The sequence below is a fragment of the Tribolium madens genome, unplaced genomic scaffold (genome assembly GCF_015345945.1).
Source record: "Tribolium madens isolate multiple individuals breed KSU strain unplaced genomic scaffold, Tmad_KSU_1.1 Scaffold_97;HRSCAF=244;Tcas5.2_LG3a, whole genome shotgun sequence".
Lineage (NCBI taxonomy): Eukaryota > Metazoa > Arthropoda > Insecta > Coleoptera > Tenebrionidae > Tribolium > Tribolium madens.
The window spans coordinates 12,153,923-12,179,919 of NW_025401069.1; the positions used below are offsets into that span (position 1 = coordinate 12,153,923).

The 25,997-nt window shown below is 37.9% G+C and overlaps 9 protein-coding genes, 1 long non-coding RNA gene and 1 pseudogene across 11 annotated transcripts in view; 4 read left to right on the plus strand and 7 right to left on the minus strand.

Moving 5' to 3' along the window:
* The first annotated feature begins 26 nt into the window (after positions 1 to 26).
* Positions 27 to 4,582, plus strand: LOC123015227 (zinc finger protein OZF). Its single transcript, XM_044414842.1, has 2 exons — positions 27 to 138; positions 2,504 to 4,582. The coding sequence occupies exon 2, from the start codon at positions 2,652 to 2,654 to the stop codon at positions 3,960 to 3,962; it is 1,311 nt and encodes a 436-aa protein (XP_044270777.1). The 5' UTR covers positions 27 to 138; positions 2,504 to 2,651; the 3' UTR covers positions 3,963 to 4,582.
* On the minus strand, positions 4,579 to 10,772 carry LOC123015223 (lysosomal alpha-glucosidase-like). The gene is made up of 12 exons (XM_044414838.1): positions 10,411 to 10,772; positions 9,779 to 10,357; positions 9,583 to 9,731; positions 9,361 to 9,535; positions 9,224 to 9,314; positions 8,939 to 9,177; positions 8,330 to 8,892; positions 5,829 to 5,962; positions 5,636 to 5,787; positions 5,082 to 5,586; positions 4,831 to 5,030; positions 4,579 to 4,783 (listed from the first exon to the last, which is right to left on the minus strand). The coding sequence occupies exons 1-12, from the start codon at positions 10,591 to 10,593 to the stop codon at positions 4,721 to 4,723; spliced, it is 3,033 nt and encodes a 1,010-aa protein (XP_044270773.1). The 5' UTR covers positions 10,594 to 10,772; the 3' UTR covers positions 4,579 to 4,720.
* Positions 10,773 to 11,358: 586 nt separating this feature from the next.
* On the minus strand, positions 11,359 to 17,244 carry LOC123014779 (annotated as a pseudogene).
* On the plus strand, positions 15,642 to 17,270 carry LOC123014780. Its single transcript, XR_006413340.1, has 2 exons — positions 15,642 to 15,897; positions 15,945 to 17,270. It is a non-coding gene; the product is annotated as an uncharacterized LOC123014780 (long non-coding RNA).
* A 1,378-nt stretch (positions 17,271 to 18,648) lies between these two features.
* LOC123014208 (cytosolic Fe-S cluster assembly factor NUBP1 homolog) lies at positions 18,649 to 20,665 on the minus strand. The gene is made up of 6 exons (XM_044413187.1): positions 20,393 to 20,665; positions 20,098 to 20,336; positions 19,449 to 19,550; positions 19,041 to 19,397; positions 18,807 to 18,993; positions 18,649 to 18,759 (listed from the first exon to the last, which is right to left on the minus strand). The coding sequence occupies exons 1-6, from the start codon at positions 20,430 to 20,432 to the stop codon at positions 18,725 to 18,727; spliced, it is 960 nt and encodes a 319-aa protein (XP_044269122.1). The 5' UTR covers positions 20,433 to 20,665; the 3' UTR covers positions 18,649 to 18,724.
* A 240-nt stretch (positions 20,666 to 20,905) lies between these two features.
* Positions 20,906 to 22,855, plus strand: LOC123014207 (tektin-3-like). Its single transcript, XM_044413186.1, has 6 exons — positions 20,906 to 21,035; positions 21,083 to 21,237; positions 21,285 to 21,536; positions 21,586 to 22,077; positions 22,130 to 22,507; positions 22,625 to 22,855. Exons 1-6 carry the CDS (start codon positions 21,003 to 21,005, stop codon positions 22,833 to 22,835), a joined length of 1,521 nt encoding a protein of 506 aa, XP_044269121.1. The 5' UTR covers positions 20,906 to 21,002; the 3' UTR covers positions 22,836 to 22,855.
* On the minus strand, positions 22,846 to 23,953 carry LOC123014209 (cytochrome c oxidase assembly protein COX11, mitochondrial). The gene is made up of 2 exons (XM_044413188.1): positions 23,062 to 23,953; positions 22,846 to 23,016 (listed from the first exon to the last, which is right to left on the minus strand). Exons 1-2 carry the CDS (start codon positions 23,623 to 23,625, stop codon positions 22,873 to 22,875), a joined length of 708 nt encoding a protein of 235 aa, XP_044269123.1. The 5' UTR covers positions 23,626 to 23,953; the 3' UTR covers positions 22,846 to 22,872.
* Positions 23,954 to 23,989: 36 nt separating this feature from the next.
* LOC123014210 (39S ribosomal protein L42, mitochondrial) lies at positions 23,990 to 24,642 on the plus strand. Its single transcript, XM_044413189.1, has 2 exons — positions 23,990 to 24,178; positions 24,229 to 24,642. The coding sequence occupies exon 2, from the start codon at positions 24,231 to 24,233 to the stop codon at positions 24,591 to 24,593; it is 363 nt and encodes a 120-aa protein (XP_044269124.1). The 5' UTR covers positions 23,990 to 24,178; positions 24,229 to 24,230; the 3' UTR covers positions 24,594 to 24,642.
* On the minus strand, positions 24,576 to 25,049 carry LOC123014212 (huntingtin-interacting protein K). The gene has a single exon (XM_044413190.1). The coding sequence runs from the start codon at positions 24,980 to 24,982 to the stop codon at positions 24,626 to 24,628; it is 357 nt and encodes a 118-aa protein (XP_044269125.1). The 5' UTR covers positions 24,983 to 25,049; the 3' UTR covers positions 24,576 to 24,625.
* A 65-nt stretch (positions 25,050 to 25,114) lies between these two features.
* Positions 25,115 to 25,997, minus strand: part of LOC123014213 (cytochrome c oxidase subunit 6B2) — a 1,715-nt gene continuing 832 nt past the window's right edge. Inside the window, exons 1-2 of one of the 2 annotated variants that reach the window (XM_044413191.1) lie at positions 25,559 to 25,719; positions 25,115 to 25,461 (exon numbers count right to left, since the gene is read on the minus strand). In XM_044413191.1, the coding sequence (XP_044269126.1) occupies positions 25,211 to 25,461; positions 25,559 to 25,580 (273 nt within the window). In that variant the 5' untranslated portion in view covers positions 25,581 to 25,719 and the 3' untranslated portion in view covers positions 25,115 to 25,210. Of the gene's footprint in view, positions 25,462 to 25,558; positions 25,720 to 25,997 lie in introns of those variants that run through there. The other variant, XM_044413192.1, reaches the window with a different exon arrangement.
* The window catches only part of LOC123014872 (telomerase RNA component interacting RNase), a 768-nt gene continuing 429 nt past the window's right edge, over positions 25,659 to 25,997 (minus strand). The window contains exon 2 of the mRNA XM_044414168.1: positions 25,659 to 25,994. Coding sequence (XP_044270103.1) covers positions 25,659 to 25,994 — 336 coding nt within the window. The remainder of the gene's footprint in view (positions 25,995 to 25,997) is intronic.

Here is a 25,997-nt window from a genome sequence, read left to right on the forward strand (position 1 = left end):
CGTTTAGTGACAAATCTGGGGAAATTTAAATTTGACACTAGTTTTTGACATTAAAAAACATCTTACAATCACAATGGTAAACTAAAATCCAAATTGGCTTTAATTCACCACACTTCCAACAAGATGCACGGTTTTCTGGTGAGTTTTTATTTTATTTAATTAACCCACACTAAGTAACGGTTAGAGTGTTGATAATTTTTCTAAACCCCAAACCCGAGTGTAAGGTTGCATTAAGGCCTTCAATTGGGGCCCTTTTTACCCAAATTTTTAGCGGACAGTCGTAATGGATGTAACAGGATACGTCCAAGACAACTGCTTCTCAATTTAACCTTTCTTTACAGGGAAAATTTTATTAAATATGCACCTCATGATCATAGACAAAACACCCTTTTTTCTTATTACTCGTAGAAAAATAACCAGATTCGCATAACCGTTAACGAATGGCTTGCTGACACTTGACCCCATAATTTAGTTTTTCTGGAGTGGCAGCACTGCTAAGTTTCCTTGACTTCCCCCAAACTTGGAAAGACCGACTCCATGCAGGCAGAGGCTAAAAGGCCGCCTCCATTTCATCTAATACTTGTCTTTTGATTTTTTGGGAGTAGTCAGTCGAAATGGAGTCGGCCCCCCAGCACACGCCTAACCATTCCACTTTTTTGCTTCCTAACCGGTGTTGCCAGAGCAAAAACAGAATTCACCAGACTCGAGTAGAAAAATTTGCCAAATTTTCACTAGACTACGATTTGTGTGGCAAAATATCGCGAAAAAACGCAGTTTTTAGCTTAAAAATCTGCTTAAACTCTTGAAAAAAAGCAAAAATGACATGCTTTTTGGCCCAATTCTGTGATTTTTCGGCTTGTTTTCAACAAAATTTTGTGTTATTAAATAAAAAACGCTCGAGAAATGTAATTCTAGACTTAATTTCTTGATTATTTAGTTTGTTTTAGCGAAATCTAGCGAAAAACCTGAGATCGTAGTACAATCAAGCTTATTTTTGTTTTATTTTGCTCAAAAAACCAGTTAAATCGAGTGAAACAATTAAAATAACATCAATATCAATTCTGTTTGTGATATTTAGGCGTGTTTGTACAAGATTTTTGCAAAATAAGTGAACCTCTGGTCTAGAAACAAAGTAAATAGGTCGAAACAAGCTAAAAAATGATATCAATTTCGATTTAATTTTGTAGATTTTAAGCCTGTTTCAATATAATTTTTCTAACTTTTTGTGTTTTTGTCCCTCAAAACCATCTTTAAACTCTTAACAAAGACAAAAAACGCCGTTTTTGGGCTCTTTTGTTGAATTTGTAGTTTCTTTTTGACAAAATTTTGCAAAATAATTGTGTTTCTGGCTGAAAAAGCATTAAAAAAAACTAAAATAAGTTGTCATTTTCGACTTTTTAAGTAATGTCTTGTAAAAAAGAAATAGAACTATTTTTAACGAATTTGGTGGTTTTCGATTATTTTTTCTTTGAGAAAATTTGAAAATAATCAAGTTAAAGCCTTAGAGTTAGGTGAAAATATAACTTTTTTATAATTATAACAATTTAGTGATTTTTGAGACGCTGTGGCAAACTCTTGCGAAAAAAACAAGAGTTTTCAGCTTAAAAATATGCTTGAACTCTCGAAAAAGGAAAAAATTATATCATTTTCGGCCTAATTTTGTGTTTTCTTGGCTTGTTTACCAATTTTTCGAAATAATTGCGTTTCTAGCTGAAAAACATACTAAAACTCTCAAAAAATGCAAAATTAAAGTAATTTTCGACTTAATATGTTGGTTTTTCAGTTCGTTTTAGCGAAATCTCGCAAGAAAACCTGAAATTATAGTACAAAAACGTGCTTATTTCTGTCTTATTTTGTTCAAAAAGCAGTTAAATCGAGTGAAACAAACAAAATAACATCAATATCAACTGTTTTTGTGATTTTCAAGCGTGTTTGGACAAGATTTTGCAAAATAAATGAGCCTTCTGGTTCAAATGAAGTAAGTCGAGCGACACAAGCTAAAAAGAATATCAATTTCGATTTAATTTTGTAATTTTTTTGTCTGTTTTAACAAAATTTTTAGAATTTACTTTGTTTAAATCTCAAAAACGTGCTAAACACTTGAAATGGGCAAATATAACGCCGTTTTTGGTTGATTGAATTGTTTTTAACGAAATTTTGCGATATAATTGTATATTTTTAGCTGAAAAAGTATTCGAAAAAGACAAAAATGAATTGTCATTTTCAGTCCTGTAGTAAAATTTTGTAAAAAATCAAACGAGAACTATTTTTAGTTTGGTGCTTTTTCGACTTTTATGAAAAAACTTGCCGAAGGAATCAAGTTTCTGGTTGAAAACTTGGAAAATGCACGGAAAACAGTTTTTTTCATTTCCAAAAAATTATCAGAATTTTTAGAAAAGTTTTCAATTTCCCCACACCTGGCAACACTGTTCCTAACCCTCTGCCGTGCGGAGTGGGGCCTTTCCCGCCGTAGTCTCGTCGGTTGAGTTGGTCCTTCTTGCAGGTGAGGTGATGGTTCGGCGTGTCCAGAGATGGCGCCCGCCGACTCTCTTTAGATCACTCTAACATATTTCTTTGGTGGTTGGGACATAAACTCGCACCCGGTGCCGGTTTGCATGTTAACATTCTAGTCACAAAAAACAAAGCCATAAATGACTCACGCCAAAGAGAAAGTGCGAAAGCACGAATGCGCAGTCTGCCAAAAAAAATTCCTCACGAAACACGATCTCAAGAAGCACCTGCGAGTGCACACCGACGAGCGGCCGTACGTGTGCAAAGAATGCAATCAGGGCTTCCGGCAGGCCGGCTCCCTCAAAAATCACGTGGCGGCCAAACACTCTCTAGGGCTGCCAACCCTGCAAACCTACGTTTGCAACTATTGCAACAAGGAGTTTCCGGTGAAGGAGCGTTTGAGACTCCACATTCGCATCCACACGGGGGTGAAGCCCTACCAGTGTCGCATCTGCCCCAAGACGTTCGCGAGAGGGGGGCAATTGGTCCAGCACATGCGGACGCACACTGGAGTGAAGCCCTACACATGCGATATTTGCTCGTCGGCGTTCACGTGTTCAGCCAATCTGAAATTGCACATTAAAGGCCATTTGGAGATTAGAGACTACGTGTGCGACATCTGTGGGAAGAAATTCTACAGAAGAGACGCCTTAAAGAAACATCTCACTTGCTACCACGGCAATCTGAAAGCCTTCCATTGCAAAATCTGTAATAAACAGTTGAAAGGGCACTTACCCCAACACATGAGAGTGCATAAGAAGGATAAGCCTCATGGGTGCGCCCATTGTGGGGCCCGATTTGCGCAAAGGTCGCAGTTGACTGTTCATCAGAGAATCCACTCGGGGGAGAAGCCCTATCGGTGTCAAGTCTGCTGGAAGGCTTTCGCCCATTCGACTGCACTCAAACTCCACATCAGACGACATACGGGGGAAAAACCCTTCGTGTGTGTCCTGTGTGAGAATGTTTCGTTTTCACAGTTGCCACACCTGAAGAAGCACATGTTGTGCATACATAAGAGTTCGAAACCGTATGTTTGTAGCCACTGCCGGAGCTTCCACCAAACCAAAAACGATCTCGATGGTCACTATGCCAAGTGTCAAGACTACTACAATAACCTCCACCAAAAAAACGAGATTGATATCAATACGATTGACCCACCCATGTCTTTGGAAAAAATGAGGTTCCTTTTAGCCGTACTATTGAAGAAGATTTCCTCGCAGGAAAGACTGGAAGAGCTCGGGTTTAATAAGAGACTCATCGACGACATCCTCGTAGATTCGATAAAGAGCTCGGGGAGGGAGCCGTGCAAAGATACGAGTCTTTCAGTCGCGGAGAAACTTAAAAAGAACGTCGAGATTCTCCTCGAGTGGACTGTCCCCAAACAATACATGGAGAAGTTTAAAAACGAACAAAGATCGACCGAGGAGCTTTTAGAAGAATTGACTTCGTAATCAAAGAGTTAGTACAATATTGTAGACTAGTAGGTAGCTTACTGACTGTTGCAAGTACCCGAAAATTTTTTTCATGACTGTTGCGCTTTTTGGTATACCGTTCTTGCCCAAAGTGTGAAAAGTACAAAAATCAGCTTTAAGAAGCACTCACATACCAAAGGGAGAAACCAAAAGGTTGTACAGGATACATTTAGCTTTATTTGTTTTTTTTTAATTTTATTTAAGACCAAAGAATTTTTTGTTGTAATTTTTAAGTTTTGTTTTGGTCGGGCCTACCGACTGCACCAATTCGTGTCATAGCTTCTAAGTGCAATACTTTTCGTGGCAATTTTGAGTTTGGCATCACAATTGTATAAACTGTCTAAACTAATTTTGTGGTGTGATGTTTATATAAAAATATATCGACGTGGTGGTTCAATTTAGTTAGGAGTTTTTTAATGTTCCTTCAAGCATTTGCCAGTCGAGTGCCATATTATATTTACTAATCATTAAAAAGAAACAAAATTTTATTATACCACCACTTATCTAAGTGTTAATTATATTTTCTAAACGTATGGTTTTTAATGTTATGGGCCGGTTTTCAAACCTCTTCCACTCTAAAAATAAACAATAAAAATGAACTCCGTATTCTTATTTATTTGAGAAAAGAAAAACGTTGATTAACATCAAGCAATCTACCCTAACATTAAAAATTAATTCAGTCAATTTGAAAAACAGCCTTAAAATGACTAACACTACGCTTAATTCTTTGGTAACATTTACTTCCATGTAACGACTACAGGTTTCTGTAATTCGACATTCAAATTTTCGACCAACAAATACTGAAAAAAAAAATCAATTACATCACAAAATCTTAATTTTTTCGTACCTTATGAATAGTGTCGTAACGGAAAGCTTGTGCCACATTATTCACCAACACTTCCTCGACCGAATCAGTGACTCCAACTATAGTCAATGCCCCCAGATTGGGAGGCTTCTCCGTCCCACTCCAGTGAATATTCTCGCTCTTTAACACCCCCCTCTCCATCCAAAACTCAATCAAAGTGTATTGCTTCTCCTCGTAGGCATCTGAAAAACCTCCTCAATCAAAACAATCACGAATCGGCCTCAAAAACCCACTCAATGAATCCCCATCATCCCAATAAAACTCCCCAAATGCGTTCATTTGTTCATCACCGGCTGCTATAATCTCGATTCGGTTTAACCTCGAGCGAGTTGTGGTCTGTTCGGGGGCCTGCGTCGGCAATATATAGCCCCCTCTTAATAAAAGCGGAATTGTGTCCAAGGGGGCCGAGAGATTGACACTTTGGCCTTGACCAGCGATTGGTGATTTAGTATAAACATCGTACCACACCCCTTCCGGCAAGTACGCCCCCACTTGCGTCGAATTCTCCTCCAAAACGGGCACAATCATCAAAGCGGGCCCCCATAAAAACTGCGCATCGATATCGTAAGTCTTCAAGTCGTTGGGAAATTCGAAAAATAGGGGACGGGCGACGGTGTCGCCCCTAGTGTGCGCAGCCCAAAATAAAGTGTACAAGTAGGGGAGCAGTTTGTAGCGCATCGAGAGGGCTTTACGGGCCGACATGACCACTTCGGGGCCCATCGCGACCGGATCCTGATCCTAGGAAAAAAAAGTAACAAAATGTGGTTTTACAAAATGTGAAAAATACAATGCCATCGTCGGTGTTGTGGTTACGTGAAAACGGGTAAAAAGCCCCCAGTTGGGTCCATCTATTACACAAAGCTCTAGTCGTGTTGCCATTGAAGCCGCAGATGTCAGCCCCCATTAAAGGCACCCCAAAGAGGCTGAAACTCAACAATTCTATAATTGGGTTAGTGGGCCGTGATTGGTTTGTGACGTACGTGGAATGGAGTATCTCATGTCTAGCCAATCAGAAACGACGTCGCCGCTCCAATGACCGGCGTAGTGGCCATGACCGGCGAAAGTCGAGCGGGAGATGACCATAGGGCGGCGCCCCCGAATGTCAGACATGGCGCTAATTGCGAGAATATTAATCACTAAGGCTCGGATTATATGCAAAATGTATGTTTTCTATCTGATGTTTTTTGATTAAAATAAGCCAAATAAAAAATGCATGTTTTGCATATTTTGGCAACTTCGTGCATATTTTAGGAAATATTGCATATTTGTGCATATTTTGATGAAATCACAAATTTTCGATTAAAAATTTCAGTTCAAGTTAAAAATTGGACAGTTTTAGAAAAATATTTCGATTATAAAATATGGTAAAGACAAAACAACCGATAAATCGTAATCCCGACTCAAAGAATTAGTATCTTGCTGAGTATTTCCTTTTTAAATTTGTTTTATACAGGATGGATATAAATTATGGAATCAAGCTATTTTTATTTAAATCATTTGTCTCCAGAAAATAATTAATATAAATTAAAGTAATATAAAAAATGTGATCGTATTTTGAAAATGAAGTTTTGTTCTGTTTTTGAGTTATGCAATTTTTTGTCAATATTGCAATTTATGTATTTTTTTTTAATTCAGTATAAAGTAGATATCTAGTTGTAATCTTTAGATTATAGAGAAAAATCTGATGTGAACATCACACGACTTTCCGTATCCCACTTATCTGGAAAACATCCTTACGACAATAATCAGAGGCAATAATTTAGTGTTGGAAATCCGAGTAGCAAACCTAACGTTTGCGTCAATGCCACCTGCCGGATTACACAACTCAAAAATAAAAATAAAATTCAAAAAAAAATATTTTTGATAAAACACCACATTTTTATAGTATTTACTTTATCATTCATCAATTAGTTTTTCCAAAAAAATAAATAGTTGAAGCAAAGAACGTTTGATTTTATACTTTTTATTCATCTGGTATGGCTATTATCTTTGCCTGCAGATGAATTTTAGCGAAATTGTTAGTGATCTGATCTGAAAAGTACAGATTTCTTAGAAAGGCTTAATTACTAGGTTGTTAAAATGGTTTGTCTGACGCAAAACCAATTTATTTATTCTCTTTCGTTTATCGTATGCAGTTCAAGATGCCGAAAATACAAAGTTTAGTGTACTCGAGGATAAAAATTTATCCCAACTTAGATTTTTTATTGTTAAAAGTTTTGCATATCGATGCATATTTGGCATATATTAGAGCATATTTCTTAATATACAGGGTGCGCCAGAACTCGCGCGCCAGAGAAAAATGCCGTGTAAGGTTGTAAGGTAAGATACCAGGAACATGTAAAAAATGTTAAAAAAATTCTATCTATAAAAATTACGAAGTTATGAAAGTTTAAGTTTTGCACTTTGACTATATGATGAACAAAAGGCGCCCGTGTTAACCCACACGTTATAAGTGATCTTTTATTAAAGACGAATTCGAAGACCAAAATTGTATTTGTGCTCTTATCAGTAAGATATAGACTTTCCTTTTTAGAAAAAAGAAATCCATATAATTAACAGTTTTAAAATAATTTCATTGTTAAAGTCTAGATTTTGATACTGTTGACGGTGTTCTTAAAAAAAATGTGTAGAAAGTCTATTGAAATAAACTTTATTGAAGATGTTTGGATACCATTTCTTGGCTCCAAAGAAAATTTATCAATGTTGCAACATTGCAAATATCCTAGGATACAGAAAATATCCAAGTAATGTTCAATTATTGGAAACGGTAGCAAAAAAAAAAAAACAATTTTCAATGTTTGTTCTGTGAAATTTGAACGATTAAAATCAAAAAGGTTTCCTAGATACGAAAAATACCTGAGTGAAATAGTTTTTTAGTAAAAGAAATTTGTGCAATATTGCCGCTTTGTGCTGTTAGACAAACTGTTTAAATTTTAAAAAGAATCTATTTAGACTATTTTTGGAATGATGGTCACAATGTTTCAATAAAAAAGGACGCGCCTGTTTCAATCGTGGGCGCCTTTTTTTTCATCACCCTGTATATTTCTGTTGGAAAAATAATTTTCCAAGTTTTTTTGCTACAGGCTTTTAAAAGAGGAAACAAGGAAGCTGTATCCTGAATTGTAACTCTGTTTAATGTTATTTGTGGCTTTTATTGGCAAAATTTTTGTAGCTTTACTAAATAATTATTAAAAAACATATACAAGATCATCAGTATCATTAAATAGACATAAAAAATGTAAAATGTCAAAAAATAAATGTCAAATTTTTTTGACAGTTAGAATTTTTTAAACATTTTTTCCATGTTCCTGTTATCCTATCTTATTTGAAATTTTTCTCTGGGGCACGAGTTCTGGGGCAGCCTGTATAGTGCATATTTTTGTAAAAATACGTGCATATATATGCGCATATTTTACAAAATTTTCGTGCATATAATCCGAGCCTTATTAATCACCGGTTAACACACGAGTGCAATACTCACAAACTTGTAACAATTGCCTCAGTAAAACCGAATAAATTGTGGACGTTGTAGTGTAAACCGGCGTAGTGTTTCGCCGACATGCACATGGTTTTGTAGTTGAGGGCGCCACCATCGACATTTGGCAAATACGGGGGGCTGTCTAGACTGGTCTTGGGGCACCCGTTAAACGATCCCGAGAGGAAATTCGACGGCTCGTTCATGTCAATCCAGGCTCCATCGAAGGGGACAACATCATGGAGGGATTTCAACATCATTGTCCAATAATCCACTGTTGTGGGGTGTGTAAAATCGGGCCAAACTGTACTTTTATTATTCCAGACTTTTCCGATAAATATCTGCCCGGTTGAATTTTTAACAAAAATGTCCATTTTGAGCCCTTCGTCAAACGGGGGGTACGCCCCGGGGGGCTCACTCCCACTCACCCCCGCATCAATCAACGGAATATAATGCATCCCTTTCAAATGTAAATCTTTAACGAACTGAGGCAAACCTTTGAAATTGACCGAATCGTAAGTAAAATCGTTACTACTTTTCATGTAGTCCAAATCGTTCCATTGCGTGTCCTAAAACTGGCATTACTTTTGCCCTCGACTGTACCACGAAACCCACCAATGGAATCCCAGCATCGATGTTACGTTGCATGACAAGTCTAGTTCGGTTCAGGGTTTTGTAACCGAACCGACATAAATGGAAGCCCAACCCCCAATATGGCGGCATGAACGGACGTCCAATCAAATCCGTGTATTGGCTAATCACGTCGGTGGGGGTGGGGCCGAGGAAAAAATAAAAGTCTAGAACGCCGCCGATTGGTCGGAATGTTACTGCAGGTGTGGGTTGCAGTATAACGTCTGCAAATGAAAATGTGACACGTTGGAGGTGAAAAGCGGGGCTTACCCATAGCATTGGAGTTTTGGAGGTAAAAACCGTGGCTTTTAGTCGAGTTCTCCATTATTAGGTAGAAGGGGTGACTACCGTATAAATTTTTCTAAGAAAGAATTATCAGTTTTGTTTTTTGCACCATAAAAACTTACATCAAAAGAGGGAATTGTGTCATGGTTGAATAACGTAAATCGTGACCATTGGGTCGATAATAACAAACGACTGCGATGTTCTCCCATCCCGTAAATGTAACTAGAAGGTAATTTACCGCTCAGTTGTAAAAACTGATCAGAAAAAATTAAATTCGGTAAATTTAATGCGTCAAAACTGGAACGAAACAATTAATTTTTTGCATAGTTTCAAGAAAAACTAACATTATGGTATTATCTGATCGTCTTACCACCCTAAACCCGGGCTTGGTTGAGTCAATATAAAACAAGTAAGTCAAATTCATGGCCGCTTTATCGACAATAGGAACTTCTGGAAACGGAGGCTCAAACCTGTTTTTCAACGGATCTGTAATCTTTGAAGAAAATTAAAATATTTGTTGGTTCTAATCGAAATTTTTACTTTAATGTGCAATCTCGTGTCTGTCTCAAATTTAGCACTGAGTTTGATTACTTCCACATCTCCTGGATAGGCCGTCGCAAAGCCCCGTTTCAAGAACGCCTCCAGACCGTAGGCCGTCTGCGTCACATTTACATAATTATAAGTCGCGTAATTGGAGGGATAGAAACAGTAGGGGGTGGCTAGGGGCACCCCCATTTTCGGCTTCTTTTTCGCCGGGATCCAACAACAGCCCCTGCTCTCGCACCCCTGCTGATTGGCCCCATTCTCGGGGTAGCAATCGAACCGGTCCCGCTCCTGGACCAGTTTGCACTTGCCATAATCCGGTTTCGGGGGCGGCGGCAGAGCTGTAGGAACTTTGATTTGGCTTGGTTTGTGCGTATGGTGGATTTTTTCGAGTAAAGTGGGGTGTTCGTAGCGCTCTTGAGTGTAAATAACTCCGAAACAGTGTAACAAATATACCAAGGGAAGGACTAAAAACACAGCCAGAAGCATGAGCACCAGCAGGATTGCTGGCAGACTAGGACGGGAGCAAGTGGTGGATTCGCAGTTCTGTGGGGCGAAGCGGACGTAGTCTTCATCCTTGACGAAGGTAGGAGTTATTTATTTTTCTTGGGGGGCGTTTTTGGACTTACCGGGAGTTCTCTTTTGAGCGGAGAGGTGTTAAAGTCGCCGTTCAAGGACGATTCTTTGGTTGTCGGGCATTTCCGTTGAGGAATTTCGTTGCAAAAGGCTTCAAAAGACACGGAATCGGTGCGTGATAAGTGGCGATTACGCCGAGCCCGAAATGATTGCAGCAAGTAGCGAATTCGCGTCATTTTTTCACACAATTACATTGAAACAGGAACGTTACATCCTGTGATAAAACGGGGAAGTCAAGTTTATCACCCTCGCACACTGATTACGATTTTCTGTTGATTTAACAAATTTTATTTGATTTGTTGTTCACTCATAACCTCACTTTCAGTTGACAATTATCAATACAGTTGGCAACCATTACGTAGCTCGGTGAAGATAGCAAGTATAAAATCACAGCGGACCAGTTCAGTCTTGGTTATCCTTTACATATTGAATAAAATAAAGAAAATAAACTCTAAACCACCCCTAGCCTTTTTAAAAAGTAGGCATTTTGTATTTGTCACAATTATTATAAATAAAATTATGGTTTATTTAAAAAAAAATGTAATAATGGCCTACGGTAAATATCTAATCTTCTTGCCGTAGAACTCTTCCCAGGGCTGGATTTTGCTCACAATTTTTTATTTTATAGAGTTATTAATGCCCTTTTAACTTGCAACAATAAAAAAGTGGCACATCCTTGATAACAAATAAAACAAAATAAAAACTCTCAAAGTTCACAAAAAATCAAACTTGGCAACCTCTTCCCAGGACTCGATTTTTTTCAAACTCTTATACCTTGTAGAGTTTTTAATGCCCTTTCAATCTGTGGTACTAAGACAGTTGCACATTGTTGATAACATGTAGAAAAAAAATAAAAATCTTTAAAATTCATAAAAAATCAAACTTTACAACCCCTTCCCAGATTCAGCCAATCAGCAGACGGAAAAAAAAACACAATCCTTCTGTTTTAAAATACATTTTTCATTTATTAGATGTCAGACAAGTCAGTATACAAACAACATGAAAAACGTAATTTTCTTAGAAAGTAATTTCTTGTTGACAAATCTATACAACAAGTTGCTCTAAGAATAAGACCACTCGTCCCTTCTGAGATTTCGAAAGTCTGCAAAAATGTGTTTGAAGTTTATCCCACCATTAATCAAGTAAATATCAGGGACACAGACAAGGCCTTCACTTACAACTATGTTTTTGATCCAACTACAACCCAAGCTTATATTTATGAAAACTGCGTTAAACCCGTGCTTGAGAATCTTTTTAACGGTTATAACAAACAGTGTTAGCATACGGTCAGACTGGCTCTGGAAAAACACACACAATGGGAACAACATTTAATGGGGAAGGCGAAATGGGAGTGATTCCTAGGGCAATCACTGAAATTTTTAATTGTGTGAGAGAGCCTATTTTCTCGTTTTTTCCCGAATTTTTCGCTTCTTGAGAGGCTTTCGGCAACGCACTTTTCTCTTGAGGACATTTTGTTGCTTACTATGCATGGCTTCCATTCGGATGATTTTGGTTTGTTTTTTGCGCTCTTCTTGTTTGAATTTTGCGAGTTCGCGCTCTCTTTGAATTTTCCAGGTCCGGCATCGCTCAGATTCTTCGCGCATTTTACGGATCAATTTCACTCATTAACTGAATTTCGCTGTTTAATTGGTTGATTTTACTCACATCCTTTTCTTTCTTTTTCAAGCGGGCCTGTTCTTGGACTTTTCGGTTCAATTATTGTAACTGATTCTCTAATGCTTGGACTCGTTTTCTTCTATCTTAATTGTTGCATCAATTCGTGTTTTTCTTTCTGCAGTTGAAGAATTTTATTTTCTTTCTCCTTCAAGCCTTCGTAATCGACTAAATACTGAATGTTTGTGGAAATTTGTCGGGCCAAGTGCTCCTTCATTGCTAATTGCTTAGTAAACTCTTGTAGTTTGGAGCCATTTGTTGTTTGGTGTAATTTTCTTGATCCTTACTCACTTCATCTATATTTTTAAATTTGTCGTCTTGGCTTTCACGAATGTCGATATTTCGCTCGTGGTGGAGAATTTCGTCTTCGGTTTTCTTCTGTTCAGAATCAAGCACCATGAATTCGTTGCAACTTATCCAAATTCTTCTTAAAACCGTCTGTATTATTCTGATTGAAACTCAAATGATATTGTCAAGTGTGAGATCATATTTTTATGGAGATTTTCATTCGCATTTTGCAGTATAATTAATTTTTCCAAAAGACCGGTGTTTTCGTGTAAAGTTGACAGCTGCACAGTGAGATCTCGAATTTTTGTTTGCAACTGGACGTTTTCTTACCTCAAACTGATAATTTCATTGGAAAAAACGGCAGGTCCTCCCTGACCCACAATTTGCAATCTTAAGTCTTGTATAGTTTTTTTCAGTAAGTTGATATCAGCTGCTTTCGGGTCTTCTATGTTGTAATCAGCGAGACTAACACAGGCAATCAACAGTGTTATGCTGTTGGCCCCCAAAGAATTACCCCAAGTTAAATTACTGTCTTGCTGTAAGAGATATAACCGTGTTGTTGTTTTTCATCAGCTAAAGCCGAAATCACGTTGTCTAACACTAAAAGACCCTTGTTTATATTAACGCCTTCTTTAAACGTTGTCCCAACAGCTCCCGTCTTCTTGGGTCTTTCTGAACCAGCCAAATCGACCAAATGGAACTTTGCAGACTTCTCATTGCTGAAAAAAACAATTTATTAAACGAGAAATTTCATTACACTAATTATCGATCTTTGCAGTAAAAGTAAAACTCATCTTTTTCCTTGATATCAACCTAAATTCAAAGTCATTCTGAATGTAATAATTGAAATATCTCATATGAAAAACCTCTAAGCACAATTGCTTTAGTTTTAAAGCAAAGATATTTAAGAAACTTTTTCTGTATGTTTTCAAGAATTAGTTTATGGGTTTCACAGACAAGATTCCATATAAGAGAACAATATTTTAGTTTTGATCTGCAATTTTCAAAGTTACAATATTATTAAATTGTTTACAGTTGCGTAATATAAAACCCAAAATTTTGATGTAGAATTAATGTTCTGTAAAAGAAAGCTCCGAATCAAATAAAACGCCTAGATCAAATATCGAGCGATGAAGATAATTTGTAATCGAGTCCTCTGCATCCGAAAACGTATGTCTGTTTTTGAATGTGTACCCCAGGTGGCAAAAAATAATTAAAATTAACAACGTAATTAACATAGGGAAGCAAACATAAAGATTTTTGTCATTATTGAGGTGATTAAATTTGTTCTGAATGACATTAATAACACTTTTTGTGTGAATCGGCCTTTAAGTTAAAAATGCATGTAGACTTCTACAACCTACTTGATGCACTTTAATATGAAAAAGAGTATAACCATAATTTTTTAACAAAATTTCTAGGGACAAAAACAAAGAGCAAACAAAATTTGTGGCTATGGAGACAAGCTGCTACCAATTTTTTCACCAAAATTTTGACTTGGTAATTTCCATTAAAAAAAGACTTTATAGTCGTTTTCATATTAATGTGCATCAAAGTAGTCGTTGAAAGGGATCATTTTAAGTTGGCGACCATGCGAAAATTCAAACAATCTTAACCTCAATCCGCCCTAAAAATGTGTACCCCAGTTTTTGAGAAAGCAAAAAATAATCAAAGCTAACAACGTAATTAGCATAGGGTGGCAAACAAAGATTTTTGTCATTATTGATTAAAGTTGTTCTGAATAACATTAATGACACTATTTGTGTGAATCGACCTTTAAATTAAAGATGCATTTAGAATTCTACAACCTACTTGATGCACATTAATATGAAAAAGAGTATACTATTTCAGTTGATAGTAGAATTTGATAAACAGGGTTTTTAGCGGTTTTACCAAAGTTGTGTTGACTCTCGTAGCCATGATTTTCGATTTTATTTTTTAAAGGTGGCAATGATGTTTTTTCTGTCACATTGAAATTAAAGGTTATGTACGATGGTCTTGGGATTTAATAAAATTTTAAGGTACAATCGCGTGCTTTATTCAGAACATTCAACAGCCGAAGCTTGTTTTTGGATGAAACATCAGTGAATAACTCCGATTACCTCCGATAAAAAAGTGTCGATCAAATTAAAAGTTGGGACACCAAACCCAAGTCCAAGAATTTTGTTCAAAACGTTGATCGAACGTCTGATATGAAAGATTTGTAAGAAGAAAAGCATCTTCTTGCTAGAATCTGTTAATCATGTCCATGGTGTTTGTGGCAGTTATCAATTTACAAATAAAACTTTTGAATGTTGCACAAAAGGTTGTTCTTCTTAATAAATCAAAGATCGTTATTGATAATAACAAACATTTTAGCTACACCCATAGTTTTAATTAACAAAATTGTTATGAAACATACCTTGCACCTTGTACAAGGGTAATGTGCCTCACATATTATTGTTCCCAACTGAAACGCAGTTGCCTCAAGGAAACTTTTAGTGGTGCAGTGGTTTAGTTGATTAACTAAAAATCGGAAAACCCTCCAAATATTTCGTAGATATTTGAAATTATACTGGATAACAAGATTGTTTTATTACCTTTTGGTAAATTTCAAAGGTTTGTTAAGGACTAATAGTTAACCATCACAAATTTAGTTTTGTGCTTCAGTGATAGGAGTTTGTGATACAACGTGTTTTGGTGTTGGTATGTTGGAGGATTAGCATAATTCTTTATTGTGACGATAAGCAGGCCTATCTAGGGGGAAGCAAACCCAAGTTGATCCTTTCTTTTTTTTTTTTTTTTTTGAGCAAGAACAAATATTGTTGGATAAAATTTCCAGATTCTATGACTTTGCGTGCAGATGCTTCTATCTGAGTTGATTATATCTGATAGATTTGCAATTACCTTTTATGAGTAAATTGAAAATAAAAGTATTTTTCATATACCTTTGAGTGATTTAACCAAAATTGGAGCTCCATAAAACTCGTTCAAATACTATTCAAACACTCATGTTTTGGGTTATTTTAAATATCCAAATCAAATAGTATGTATTGTAGTCCCTTCGGTTTCCGTTAACGAGCACATTAAAATCAATTTAAATAAATAAACTCAAGATTTACTAATTAAAACACCAGCTGTTCGTGGATTGTCAATAAATGTCTAAATGCTGTCAAAAGTGATCAGTGTATTTGTCAAGGTTACTTCGTTGTGCATAAAAGTTGAGTACACTCGTAAATTGTGACCTTGAGAATTCTACTATCCAGAGAAATATAGTGTAAAGTAGATTTCATTTAAATTGGCATAATAGGTGGCTATGGAATTTCGTATTTAAGTTTGTAGCCCTGCACATGTTCCTGTTATAACAGCTGATGGGGTTTTTGTTTTTCTTTGATTACTTACCTACATGGTTTATTGAACTGACATGACTGACATTTGTATTCGTTTTTTCAGTGTTTTCGTTGTTTGTTCGTTATTCCCACTACTTTTTCAAATTTTAATTAAAACTAGTTCTCTTCAGATTTAAAGTACTCGCTAAGGTATGTTTGAAAACATAATGAACTTCTTTTTGTTATTCCTGTTTTAGGAATTTTAGGTTAATGGAATCAACTATACCAATTTGAATTAAGCCAAATTACTTTATCCAGGGCAAAACACCATTTTTCAGGCTGCAGTACGCGAAGCTTCATTTTGTACAGATTTCTTTTTTCCCCTCCGATCGCAACAACTTTACCATTGTTTAAAAATTCAAAATTTTGTCCTACATTTTTAATGACAAAATCCAAACCCCTTTCGGATGCAACTTACACGGAAAACAAATTGTGTTTTATCTCCGGTGTGAATAAAACGTCTTTTAAAATTTCTGGAAGCCACTTATCAACGAAGTCTGTATTTTCTACAAATCAAATAGTGTATGTTTTTAGTGTTAAAACTACACCTACAAAGGGATGAAACAGGATGTTAAACTTTTTATCGAAAAAACTCTCTGAAAACTTCTGAAAAAGGGTTCTTTAAAAATAAAATTTTAACTATCTTAACCTCACTTTTTATAGTGACAAATTTAGTTCCTTAATATGTAAAGCCTTTTTCACATTTAAAGCGCGGTTTACACAATCATGGCCTACTGTTATGCCAATTTCAATGAAATGGATTATACGTTTTCAGATTCAAAGATGACTCGATTACAAATTATCTTGATCGCTCGATAGAACGCCCAGTCTTCAACTTACCCGTCATTTTTGTTGATCATGGTCATGTTTATGGAAAAACTTGCGTGACTCCTAGAGCTCTGTGCATTCATATTGGTGGCCCCTGTAGCTCGACTACTGGATCCTGGCGTTAAGGCTTCTAAAACACTTTGGGTGCAGTCAACATGCACTTGAGTTAATCCTGGGATCACAATTCCTTTATTTGCGTCTTCTCTAATGTCAAGAACGCACTGTTCTCGACTTTTCTCAGCTAACAAGTCATATAGTGCCACTCAAGAAGCGAAAAATTCGGGAAAAAACGAGAAAATAGGCTCTCTCACACAATAAAAAGTTTCAGTGACTGCCCTAGGAATCACTCCCATTTCGCCTTCCCCATTGAATGTTGTTCTCATTGTGTGTGTTTTTCCAGATACAGTCTGGCCGTATAGTAATACTGTTACGTTATAACCGTTAAAAAGATTCTCAATCATGGGTTTAACACAGGTTTCATAAACATAGTCTTGGGTCGTAGTTGGATCAAAAACGTAATTATAAGTGAAGGCCTTGTCCGTGTTCTTGATTTTTACTTGATTAATCCTGGGATAACACTTCAAACACATTTTTGCAGCCTTTTGAGATCTCAGAAGGGACGAGTGGTCTTATTCTTAGAGCAACTTCTTGTACTGACTTGTCTGACATCAACTAATAAATTTAAAAAAGATGGATTGTGTTTGTTTTTTTTTACGTCTGCTGATTGGCTGAATCTGTGACGCGGCAAAGTTTTGCATTTTGAACTAAAAGTATTCACACAATTTTATAGTTATTTATTCGACGAGTTTGAGTGTAAATCGGACTCTTTATTTGACCGAGTGGATTTTTAAACCACGAGGTGGAATAAAGCGTCCGATTTACACTCAAACGAGTGGAATACAACATTTTACTCTTCGAATTAGAGTCAACAAGGCTTAAACTTGCTTTAAATCTGTTAAAAATAATTTGACGTTTTGTATTGAGAAATGCCAAACAGTTGTCAAAACTTCCTTACACGGGAGAAAAACCGCAAATTTTGACAGTGTCGAAGAATAAAATAAATGATTTAAATTTTAATAAATTAAGTCGCTAGGATCGGAATGAAATTTTTGGTTTCGAATAATTTTAAAAACATATTTTTGATCAGCGATGTGCCACTTTCTTAGTACCACAGATTGAAAGGGCATTAAAAACTCTACAAGGTATTATACCTTGTGAGTTTGAAAAAATCGGGCACTGGGAAGGGGTTGGAAAGTTTGATTTTTTATGAATTTTAAGGATTTTTATTTTTTTTCTACATGTTATCGCCAATGTGCCACTTTCTTATTACTACAGGTTGAAAGGGCATTAAAAACTCTACAAGGTTTAAAAAAAATCGAGCCCTGGTAAGGGGTTGGAAAGTTTGATTTTGTATAAACTTTGAGGGTTTTTATTTTGATTATTTGTTATTTATCAACGATGTGCCACTTTTTTATTGTTGCAAGTTAAAAGGGCCTTAATAACTCAATAAAATAAAAAAATGTGAGCAAAATCCAGCCCTGAGAAGAGTTCAACGGCAAGAAGATTAGGTAGGTACAGTTGGAGACAAAATACTTTGGTCGTCACTTTTCTGACACTTTAATGTAATTCAAGCTTTAATGAATGACAATTTCCAATTAATGACAGCTATTATATCTTTCTATCAAAAATGTGTAAATCTTGTCAACTATGATTGACAGTAGCTAAAAATAAGGTTAACAGTCCTAAAGCATGCTTTACAATGTAATGTCACTCAAGTGACATTGACGACCAAAGTATTTTGTCTCCAACTGTACCTACCTAATTTACCGTAGGCCATTATCACATTTTTTTTTTTAAATAAACCATAATTTTATTTATAATAATTGTGACAAATACAAAAGGCTTACTTTTTAAAAAGGTTAGGGGTTGTTTAGAGTTTATTTTCTTTATTTTATTCAATATGTAAAGTATAACCAAGACTGAACAGGTCCGCTGTGATTTTTCACGTACCGGTTGTATAATTAGTTGCATATGTACCTATGTCATTTTTTCCAAAGTAACAATAAAATTCTATTTTTAAAAAATAAACTTTATTAAAATTCTTAAAACGTACAATAAACTTTCGCTGAACTGTTTTTCGACCTTCAAATTACTCCTCGTTTGAGTCACAAATTTCCACAAGCCCTAGAACACCCCAATAACTCCGTCTCCCAAAAACAAATATCCCTTACTTGTAACAATTCCATTTAATGCCTCCACCGCCGGCGAATTCGGTAAATCCCCCACAAAGTCCCTCCCCTCATCACAATACCTCGCAATGACGGGATCTAGGGGCAAACTCCCCAAAAACGGGACCTTCATTTCCTCGCACATTTTCTTTGCCCCACCTGTGGTCGCTGGGAAAATCTCGGACAACCTCTACAACAACCCCATCAACCCCAATTCCTTACAACCCTCACACAAACCTTGCAACATGGACAAACAAAAATCGACATATTTTCCACAACCCCTAAAATCTTGATATTGACTTTCCTGCAAAAATCGATCTCTTTGCGGACATCCAACAGCGCGACTTCTTGCGGCGTTGTCACAATCACGGCCCCCGTGAGCCCCGCTTGAGACAAGTAAGTCGACGCTGAGAGATGCTCATCGGAAGTGCCGGGGGGCGTGTCCATTAGGAGGTAATCAAGGTTGCCCCAATCGACCTCACTGAGAAATTGACGGATCATGCCGTTCTTTTTGGGGCCCCGCCAGATGACAGCATCGTCGGGGGACGACAATAGGAAGCCGATTGACATCACCGATAAATTGTCATCGACGTACTGGAAAAATGGGTCAATCGATTGATTAGATTGATTAGGTCAGAGGCGTACCACGGGGGACCAACCGGAGCCCGACTGGTGCACTTGCTCGTTGAGGGCCCCCAGGACACGGGGCTGCGAGGGGCCGCAGATATCAATGTCCAAAACAGCCACCTAAAAAATTACAATTAAATTTGATAACAATTGAGGATATTTAATTTATGTTGTCTCAAGGTTGGCCAAAAGTCACTGATAACGAATGAGGGAATCCTGTAAACAGGACAAAGTGCGAAAAAAATATTTGTTTGTGATTTCATACAATGGATGTTTGCATACAAAAAGATATTATTAGAATTTTTACTTGATAATGCGGTCGTGTAATCATGACAAACAAAGAGTTCAATTTATTTATGTAAACATTGAAACGACGAAAAACATCGTTGCTCAATTAAAAACAGATTTTTTTAATTGACAAACGTTTTAAAATATGCAAATTGCATTCTGGGCGAAATAGGGCGCAATGCCAGGTACGGCCTGGTACAAGGCATTCAACTTTGCCCTGTGCCAAAGATAGAGTGCATAACTCGCCTCCCTTTGACACAAAAACACGCACAAAGCGAAAAACTACCCCAAAAATGATCTTCGGATACCCTGAAACGCGACGCAGTCGTTACAACCGAGTGAGTCAAAAACTGTAAAAATGCACTTTTTGCACCCTTACATTGCGTTCCTTATCAGCGGCGGCCAAACTCCTGCCAAGCAAAGCCGTGACGGTGCTCTTCCCCACGCCCCCTTTCCCCGACAAAATTAGAATTTTATTCCTGACTTGCTCGAGTCGCTCCTTCACTAGTTGAATCCCCGGGTCGGGCCCCTTAGGCCCCGAAGCACAAATCTGCTGATTGGGGCACCCCGCACAAGCTGAGGCTTTACCGGCATCGGCGCTCTCAGTCCCTGGACAATCTACCCCCACAAAAAAAAAATTAAGTGACAGCACAAAAACGACACACTAAACTCACGCTCTGGCACACTTGCAGCTTTTTCAACCGTTGTCGCCATTCTTATCACTTGAAAAACACGAAAACGGCAAATTTTATCAGAAATTGAAAGGTTAACAGCTTGACATTTCCTTTTATTGACTGTACCGGGGTTGCCAACGACGATGAAAAACCCCAACTCGATTTAAACGTTTTGTTTGGCGTAAAAAATCCAAATTGTTATTTTTTTTTTCAATGTTCTTGTTAATAATTAGATAAGTGGAGACAAAAAACAAGACAAATAACGTTATATTTCAGTTCATCGTTAATGTGCAAAGTTAAAAGTTTTTTATGTGGCAGCGTTGCCAACTACGTTGAAAAACCCCAACTTGATTCAAATCTTTGTTTGACGTAAAAAAACCACATTATTTCCTTTTTTTTTAATGTTTTTGTTAATAATTACGTGAATAGCGACAAGAAACAACAGTGTTTTACATTTCGTTCGCGGTAAACGTGCAAAATTCACGTTTTTATTTGCTGCGGCAGTGTCGCCAACGTCGATGAAAAACCCGAACTCGATTCAAATGTTTTGTTGACGTGAAAAGTCAAAATTATTTCCCTTTTTTCAATGTTTTTGTTGATAATTAGATGAATGGCGACAAAAAACGAGACAGTGTTATATTCAGTAAGCGGTTGGCGTGCGAAATGAGCGATTTTAATCCACTTTTGTAGCAACTCCAACCATGGAGCACCGTGGGGGCGGATCCTTGCATGGAGCAAGTCGCGGGGCCCCCAGTGCCGGTCCGCATCGGTCAGTATTACCAGACCCCACGGCCTCACCCTTGGAGACCAACTCTGGGTTACGAAAACGTCGAAGTCACCCCATTGTAAGCCCCCAGATTTCAAATTGAAAAAACTCAATTTGTAATTGTAGGCCGAGTCAGCCGGTCACTAACGCCCTCATCGATCCCTGCTATACCCCCCACGGTATGGCGACAGAGCCGTTGAAATTCCCGAATTTGGTGACCGGATTTGAGCGAAATCCGGCCCATGCAGCCAGGGCCGCACTCTACACCAGATACACCCCCATAGAGTGGACGCATAATAATTTGCGCAACTACGGCGAGTCGGACACAAATCGGAATTATTCGGAACGGCTCAGAGGCGAATTTATCCGAGTTATGAGGTGGCCCTCGTCAAAAAAATCAATTGGTTTCTATTTGTGCATTTTTCAGAGAAACTGATGAGAAAACGGCTCAAGGGCAGCGCGAGGTGGGCCGAAGACTCGGCGAAAGAATCACCGATTTGACCTTTTGGCGCAATGAGGCCCGAACTGAGCTCGAGAGACTACTAACTGAGAGCGATTTGCTTCAAGAGTCGCGCAGGTCCTTAGAAAAGGCTATTTCGGACATTGAGGGGCCCCTCCACATCGCTCAGGAGTGTCTCTACCAGCGGGAAAACCGACAAGGGATTGATCTCGTTCACGATAACGCCGAACACTCCCTTTTGAAGGAAATCGAAGTGTATAGAAATTCTCAGGAACAGCTCAAATGTCTCTACGAACGGATCAAAGACCAGCTCAGGAACAACAGAGCGGCTCAGCATGAACTCGAGACTGACGTCAGGAGCAAAGAAGGGGCTCTAGGGATCGACAATATGTGCCACCAACTCAATAATTTCTCCAAAGGAATCAATTACTACGGAGGGATTGAGAAATACGACCCTACGTATTTTTTTTCTCCAAAAGTTGATTTAAAATATTTATTTTTTGTTATTTAGGGTTTCAACGGTTCAAACGTGGGCCGAGAACAGTAACCGAATCGTTCAAAGGTCACAGTCGGAAAGGGGCAAATCGGCTCAATTGCGTTCCGATATTGACAATTTAATAAACACTGTTGCCACCCAAATTTGGGACGCTTGGAGCAACACGAATAATGCTTTAGCAAGAAGGGCTGCTGAAACATTGGAAGCAAAGAGTAAACTGCAAATGCATTTGCATAAAATTCAACAAGAAGTTTTCGATGTCGAGAAAAACATCGAATTGTTGAAAAAGGCAATTATGGATAAAAGCAATCCGATGAAAGTGGCTCACACGAGGCTCGAAGCCAGAACGCATAGGAAGAATGTGGAGTTGTGCAGAGACACGGCTCAAGACAGGTAACATAAAATAAAAATTGAAAACGTATTTAGTGCAGGCAACCAAAAATGCATGGTCTAAGTTATGCAACCAAGCATACATTTTTCATTTTTGAAATTGGGATTTTGTTATTTCAGACTTGTGAAGGAAGTGGTTGACATTCAAGACAGCATTGAGTACCTCCACCGAAAGCTCCAGGAAGCGGAAGCTCAGCACCAACAGTTGCTCAAAACTAGATCAAATCTGGAGTCAGATTTGCACAGCAAAGTCAATTCGTTGTTCATTGATAGAGAAAAATGTATGGGGATGAGGAGGTCATTCCCAATCACCGCCACCATCAAATACTAGTCGAAATAAATCATGCACTAACAAATTTATTTAACAATTACTTAACAAATGACGGTACAGGTAACTGCAGCCCCTCTTTTGCCTCAAAAAACGTGTAAGACAAAGTAATTTCATCGACAAATTCCATCAGAGGATCGTCTACGAACTCGGGGTCAATGTAAAAAAACACAGGCATGTCGACCTATAAAAAAATTGTACAATTTGATTAAGAAACATATTTGGGTACCTCCTCATGTGGGTTCAACTGTTGCTCCTCAAAGCAAAAACACTGTATTTTGTTGAAATACTGACCGGCTTCGAACGGCACAACGTTGTAAGTGCTGATCCCAATCACAGGCTTATCTGTGGGGTTTTTGGCGGTGTAAAACGCGAGCGCGGTCTCTCCCGGATGCACCGTAATTTCGCTTTGTTGTGGGTGGAAGTTCCATCGCATGCTGGCAGCAGTGTCGGCGTTAAATTTTATTTTTAAAAGGCGATGCTTTATCGATGGCATTGTCTCGACTTTGTTGGCGTCGTGACCGGATTGGGTTGTGCCCCCGTAACTATACGCTTGGCAAAATAGCCGGTAAAGGGGCACTGCGGCATAACTGAGACCAGCCGTTACGACACCCGCTGCTGTTACGTAGTATAAAGTCGATCGTATGCGTTTTTTCTGAGCTTCGTTTGAGTTTTTCGTGTTTTGAGACAGTCGGGAGCCGGCGTGAAATTCATGATTTCTCGGTCGAAAAAGTGCTTTATAACCACCACTACATAAAGTCGTAGTCAGTCGATTTATTTTTGTTAATAACATTGTAATATTCGCTTAAATAACGAAATTTCGGCTCATTATTCTAAATTACATAACCTCACTTTTGCTTATCACTTTTTTGTGGTTTTGGTAGTACTTGACATTATTGAGGTAGTCTTTAAATAAGTAGTATGCAAGTATTTTAGTCTTAATTAATCTAGTTTAATTAAACTAGAATCAATCAATCACAATGTTATATAACCCCACTTTTTTAGAGGTTATCTAACGAAATGTCATCTAAAAGATGAGTTCTTCGAACATCGATAGCTTTTAACATCGAAAATTGTGCTTGAAAATTCAATGTCACTTAATATTTTTATATACAATATTTTTTTAAAACAGATGTTCAAATTAGAATGTATCATATTACAATGTTTAACAATTTAAACTTACGTAACTAGAAATCTAAATGTTTTTTTTCGTACTAACGCGCACTCGGTACAAAAATTGAATATTCTGAATTTCGGTTGTAAAAACAAGAACATAGGAGGAATAAAAGGCCAAGAAGTAAATGAAATTTTTAATAATACGAAATAGCAGATTAACATTAAATTTAGTGAGTGAAATAAAATGCTTTTGGTTCGTGTAATATCAGTATTTTTCTAGAAATGAGTTTGAGGTTATGTCAGCCCCAACTTGTCAGCACTCTGGCAAAAAGACTCTTTTCTGCTAAATTCCCGGACCACAAGATTGTCTTAACTGACGACGAAAGCACGTACGTGGCTTGGCACCCAAAACAAGACTTCCCGTACGAATGCACTCAACCATTACCTGAGACCCAACTAGAAGACACTTCGTCTGTCCTCAAAACGCAACTAACCCCCCAAATTAAGGAAGTGTTTAATAAAAAGACCCCTGACCAGGCCCGGCAAGAACTAATGGACATTACTCACACACCCAAACACCGCTGGTTCCCACGTGCTCGCGACAAACGGGCAAAAAAGACTCCAATGGACCGCGAATATTTGTAATTTTATAGAATTAAATACAAAATTGTAATAAATTAGTTTGTTAGAGCTACAAGTGCATTGACAACATTCCCGTGGTACTCTCTTAGGGTCCTTTCGGCCTGCGTCCTGGAGATTTCCATTTCACGGACGATGAGGTCAACGTCTTCTTTCTTAACTGATACTTTGAGCAATTCTTTCTCACGGGCTTGTTTCTCGAGGGCTTCTTTATTCCGCCGATCGCCGATTGCGGAAATAGCCCCAGCTACGTTTTGTGTCGAAATCTCCTTTTCTTCGGCATAATCGGTGACTTTCTCGAGATCGGCAGCCCCACTGTCGTACTTTGCGGTTTTCTTTTGCGACTTTTCAGGCAGTTCTTCGCTGCTGCCGTTCACAGTCTCTTCGTCTGCCATTATTTAAATTTTACAAAAAATGGCCAAATGTGAGGTTATGGCCGGACTAACGTCAAATCAAATGTCAGGCGTATAAACTTGATGAAATGTAAGTCACTAATATATGCGGGAATTTTAATTTCAAGAATGTCATTCTGGTTATTATTTATTTAACGTAAATTATTTACACAGTTTAACACTGAATAATAAAAGAATGTAAACTACATTATATCTACTGACAAGAAATGTTTAGATATTGCCAGGGAATGTGCCGTTTTCCCTTTGATCATCCCATTTCTCGATCCAGGCGTTGGGGCACATTGAGTGGAAAACCTTCTTGAAGTAGTCGCATGGTTTGTAGTCCGTGCCTCTGAGCTTTTGGCAACGGTGGTAGTCCAAGTAGCTTTGGTAGCAGTAGCGAGTTTGGTTGGTGTTGGGGAAACGGGGGTCAAAGGGTGCAGTTTTCAAATCTTCAAATTTGAGAACCTCAGGCATGATGTCTGTAAAAGAAGAGAAAAGACTGTCGAAATCTGACTAAATTAATTTTGATTGTGAGTAAATGTCAAAAAGGGTCAAGGCTGTCACGATGTTAATTACCTAAGCGTTGGAAAGCGTCCATTTTGTACAAAACACCACAGTGAATTTTAAATCTTAAATCTAAATTGATAACAACTATGATAATGATATTAAAAATAGTCTATTTAACGAGTAGCCTCGTCTTGGAATCGTCATCACAACACGCTTCTTTGTATCTTTTGACTTCTTTCATATACAAAGTCCACGCATCTTGAGCATCGCTCTCTTCCTGAGTCATCGTTTTGGTTTTCTGCACCATCCCAGTTTTGAGGACCTTGCCGCCCCTCCGCTTGCCGAAAACGGGCAAGGGGGCCTTGGGCTCGGCCGCCGCCGCCTCCTGGTTCTTTTTCTGCTCCTCCTGCATCTTTTTGAACATCTCCATGAAAGTGCCGTCGTTTTTGAACTGGTTCTCGTTGGAGGGCTCCTCGTCGTCCTCTTCCGCCTCCTCCTCCTCCTCCTC

Coding starts and splice junctions, on each gene's coding strand:
- LOC123015227 (XM_044414842.1), top strand. CDS start 2,652: ATGACTCACGCCAAAGAGAAAGTGCGAAAGCACGAATGCGCAGTCTGC.
- LOC123015223 (XM_044414838.1), bottom strand. CDS start 10,593: ATGACGCGAATTCGCTACTTGCTGCAATCATTTCGGGCTCGGCGTAAT. Junction 8,893..8,938: donor TCGATGCTGGGATTCCATTG/GTGGGTTTCGTG, acceptor TGCCAGTTTTAG/GACACGCAATGGAACGATTT. Junction 5,031..5,081: donor GGATGATGGGGATTCATTGA/GTGGGTTTTTGA, acceptor GAGGTTTTTCAG/ATGCCTACGAGGAGAAGCAA.
- LOC123014208 (XM_044413187.1), bottom strand. CDS start 20,432: ATGGCGACAACGGTTGAAAAAGCTGCAAGTGTGCCAGAGC. Junction 20,337..20,392: donor AGCTGCAAGTGTGCCAGAGC/GTGAGTTTAGTG, acceptor TTGTGGGGGTAG/ATTGTCCAGGGACTGAGAGC. Junction 18,994..19,040: donor TTGTTTGTCCATGTTGCAAG/GTTTGTGTGAGG, acceptor GGGTTGTTGTAG/AGGTTGTCCGAGATTTTCCC.
- LOC123014207 (XM_044413186.1), top strand. CDS start 21,003: ATGGCGACAAAAAACGAGACAGTGTTATATTCA. Junction 21,036..21,082: donor ACGAGACAGTGTTATATTCA/GTAAGCGGTTGG, acceptor CCACTTTTGTAG/CAACTCCAACCATGGAGCAC. Junction 22,078..22,129: donor ATTGAGAAATACGACCCTAC/GTATTTTTTTTC, acceptor TTTGTTATTTAG/GGTTTCAACGGTTCAAACGT.
- LOC123014209 (XM_044413188.1), bottom strand. CDS start 23,625: ATGTTATTAACAAAAATAAATCGACTGACTACGACTTTATGTAGTGGT. Junction 23,017..23,061: donor AGTTGAACCCACATGAGGAG/GTACCCAAATAT, acceptor ATTTTTTTATAG/GTCGACATGCCTGTGTTTTT.
- LOC123014210 (XM_044413189.1), top strand. CDS start 24,231: ATGAGTTTGAGGTTATGTCAGCCCCAACTTGTCAGCACTCTGGCAAAA.
- LOC123014212 (XM_044413190.1), bottom strand. CDS start 24,982: ATGGCAGACGAAGAGACTGTGAACGGCAGCAGCGAAGAACTGCCTGAA.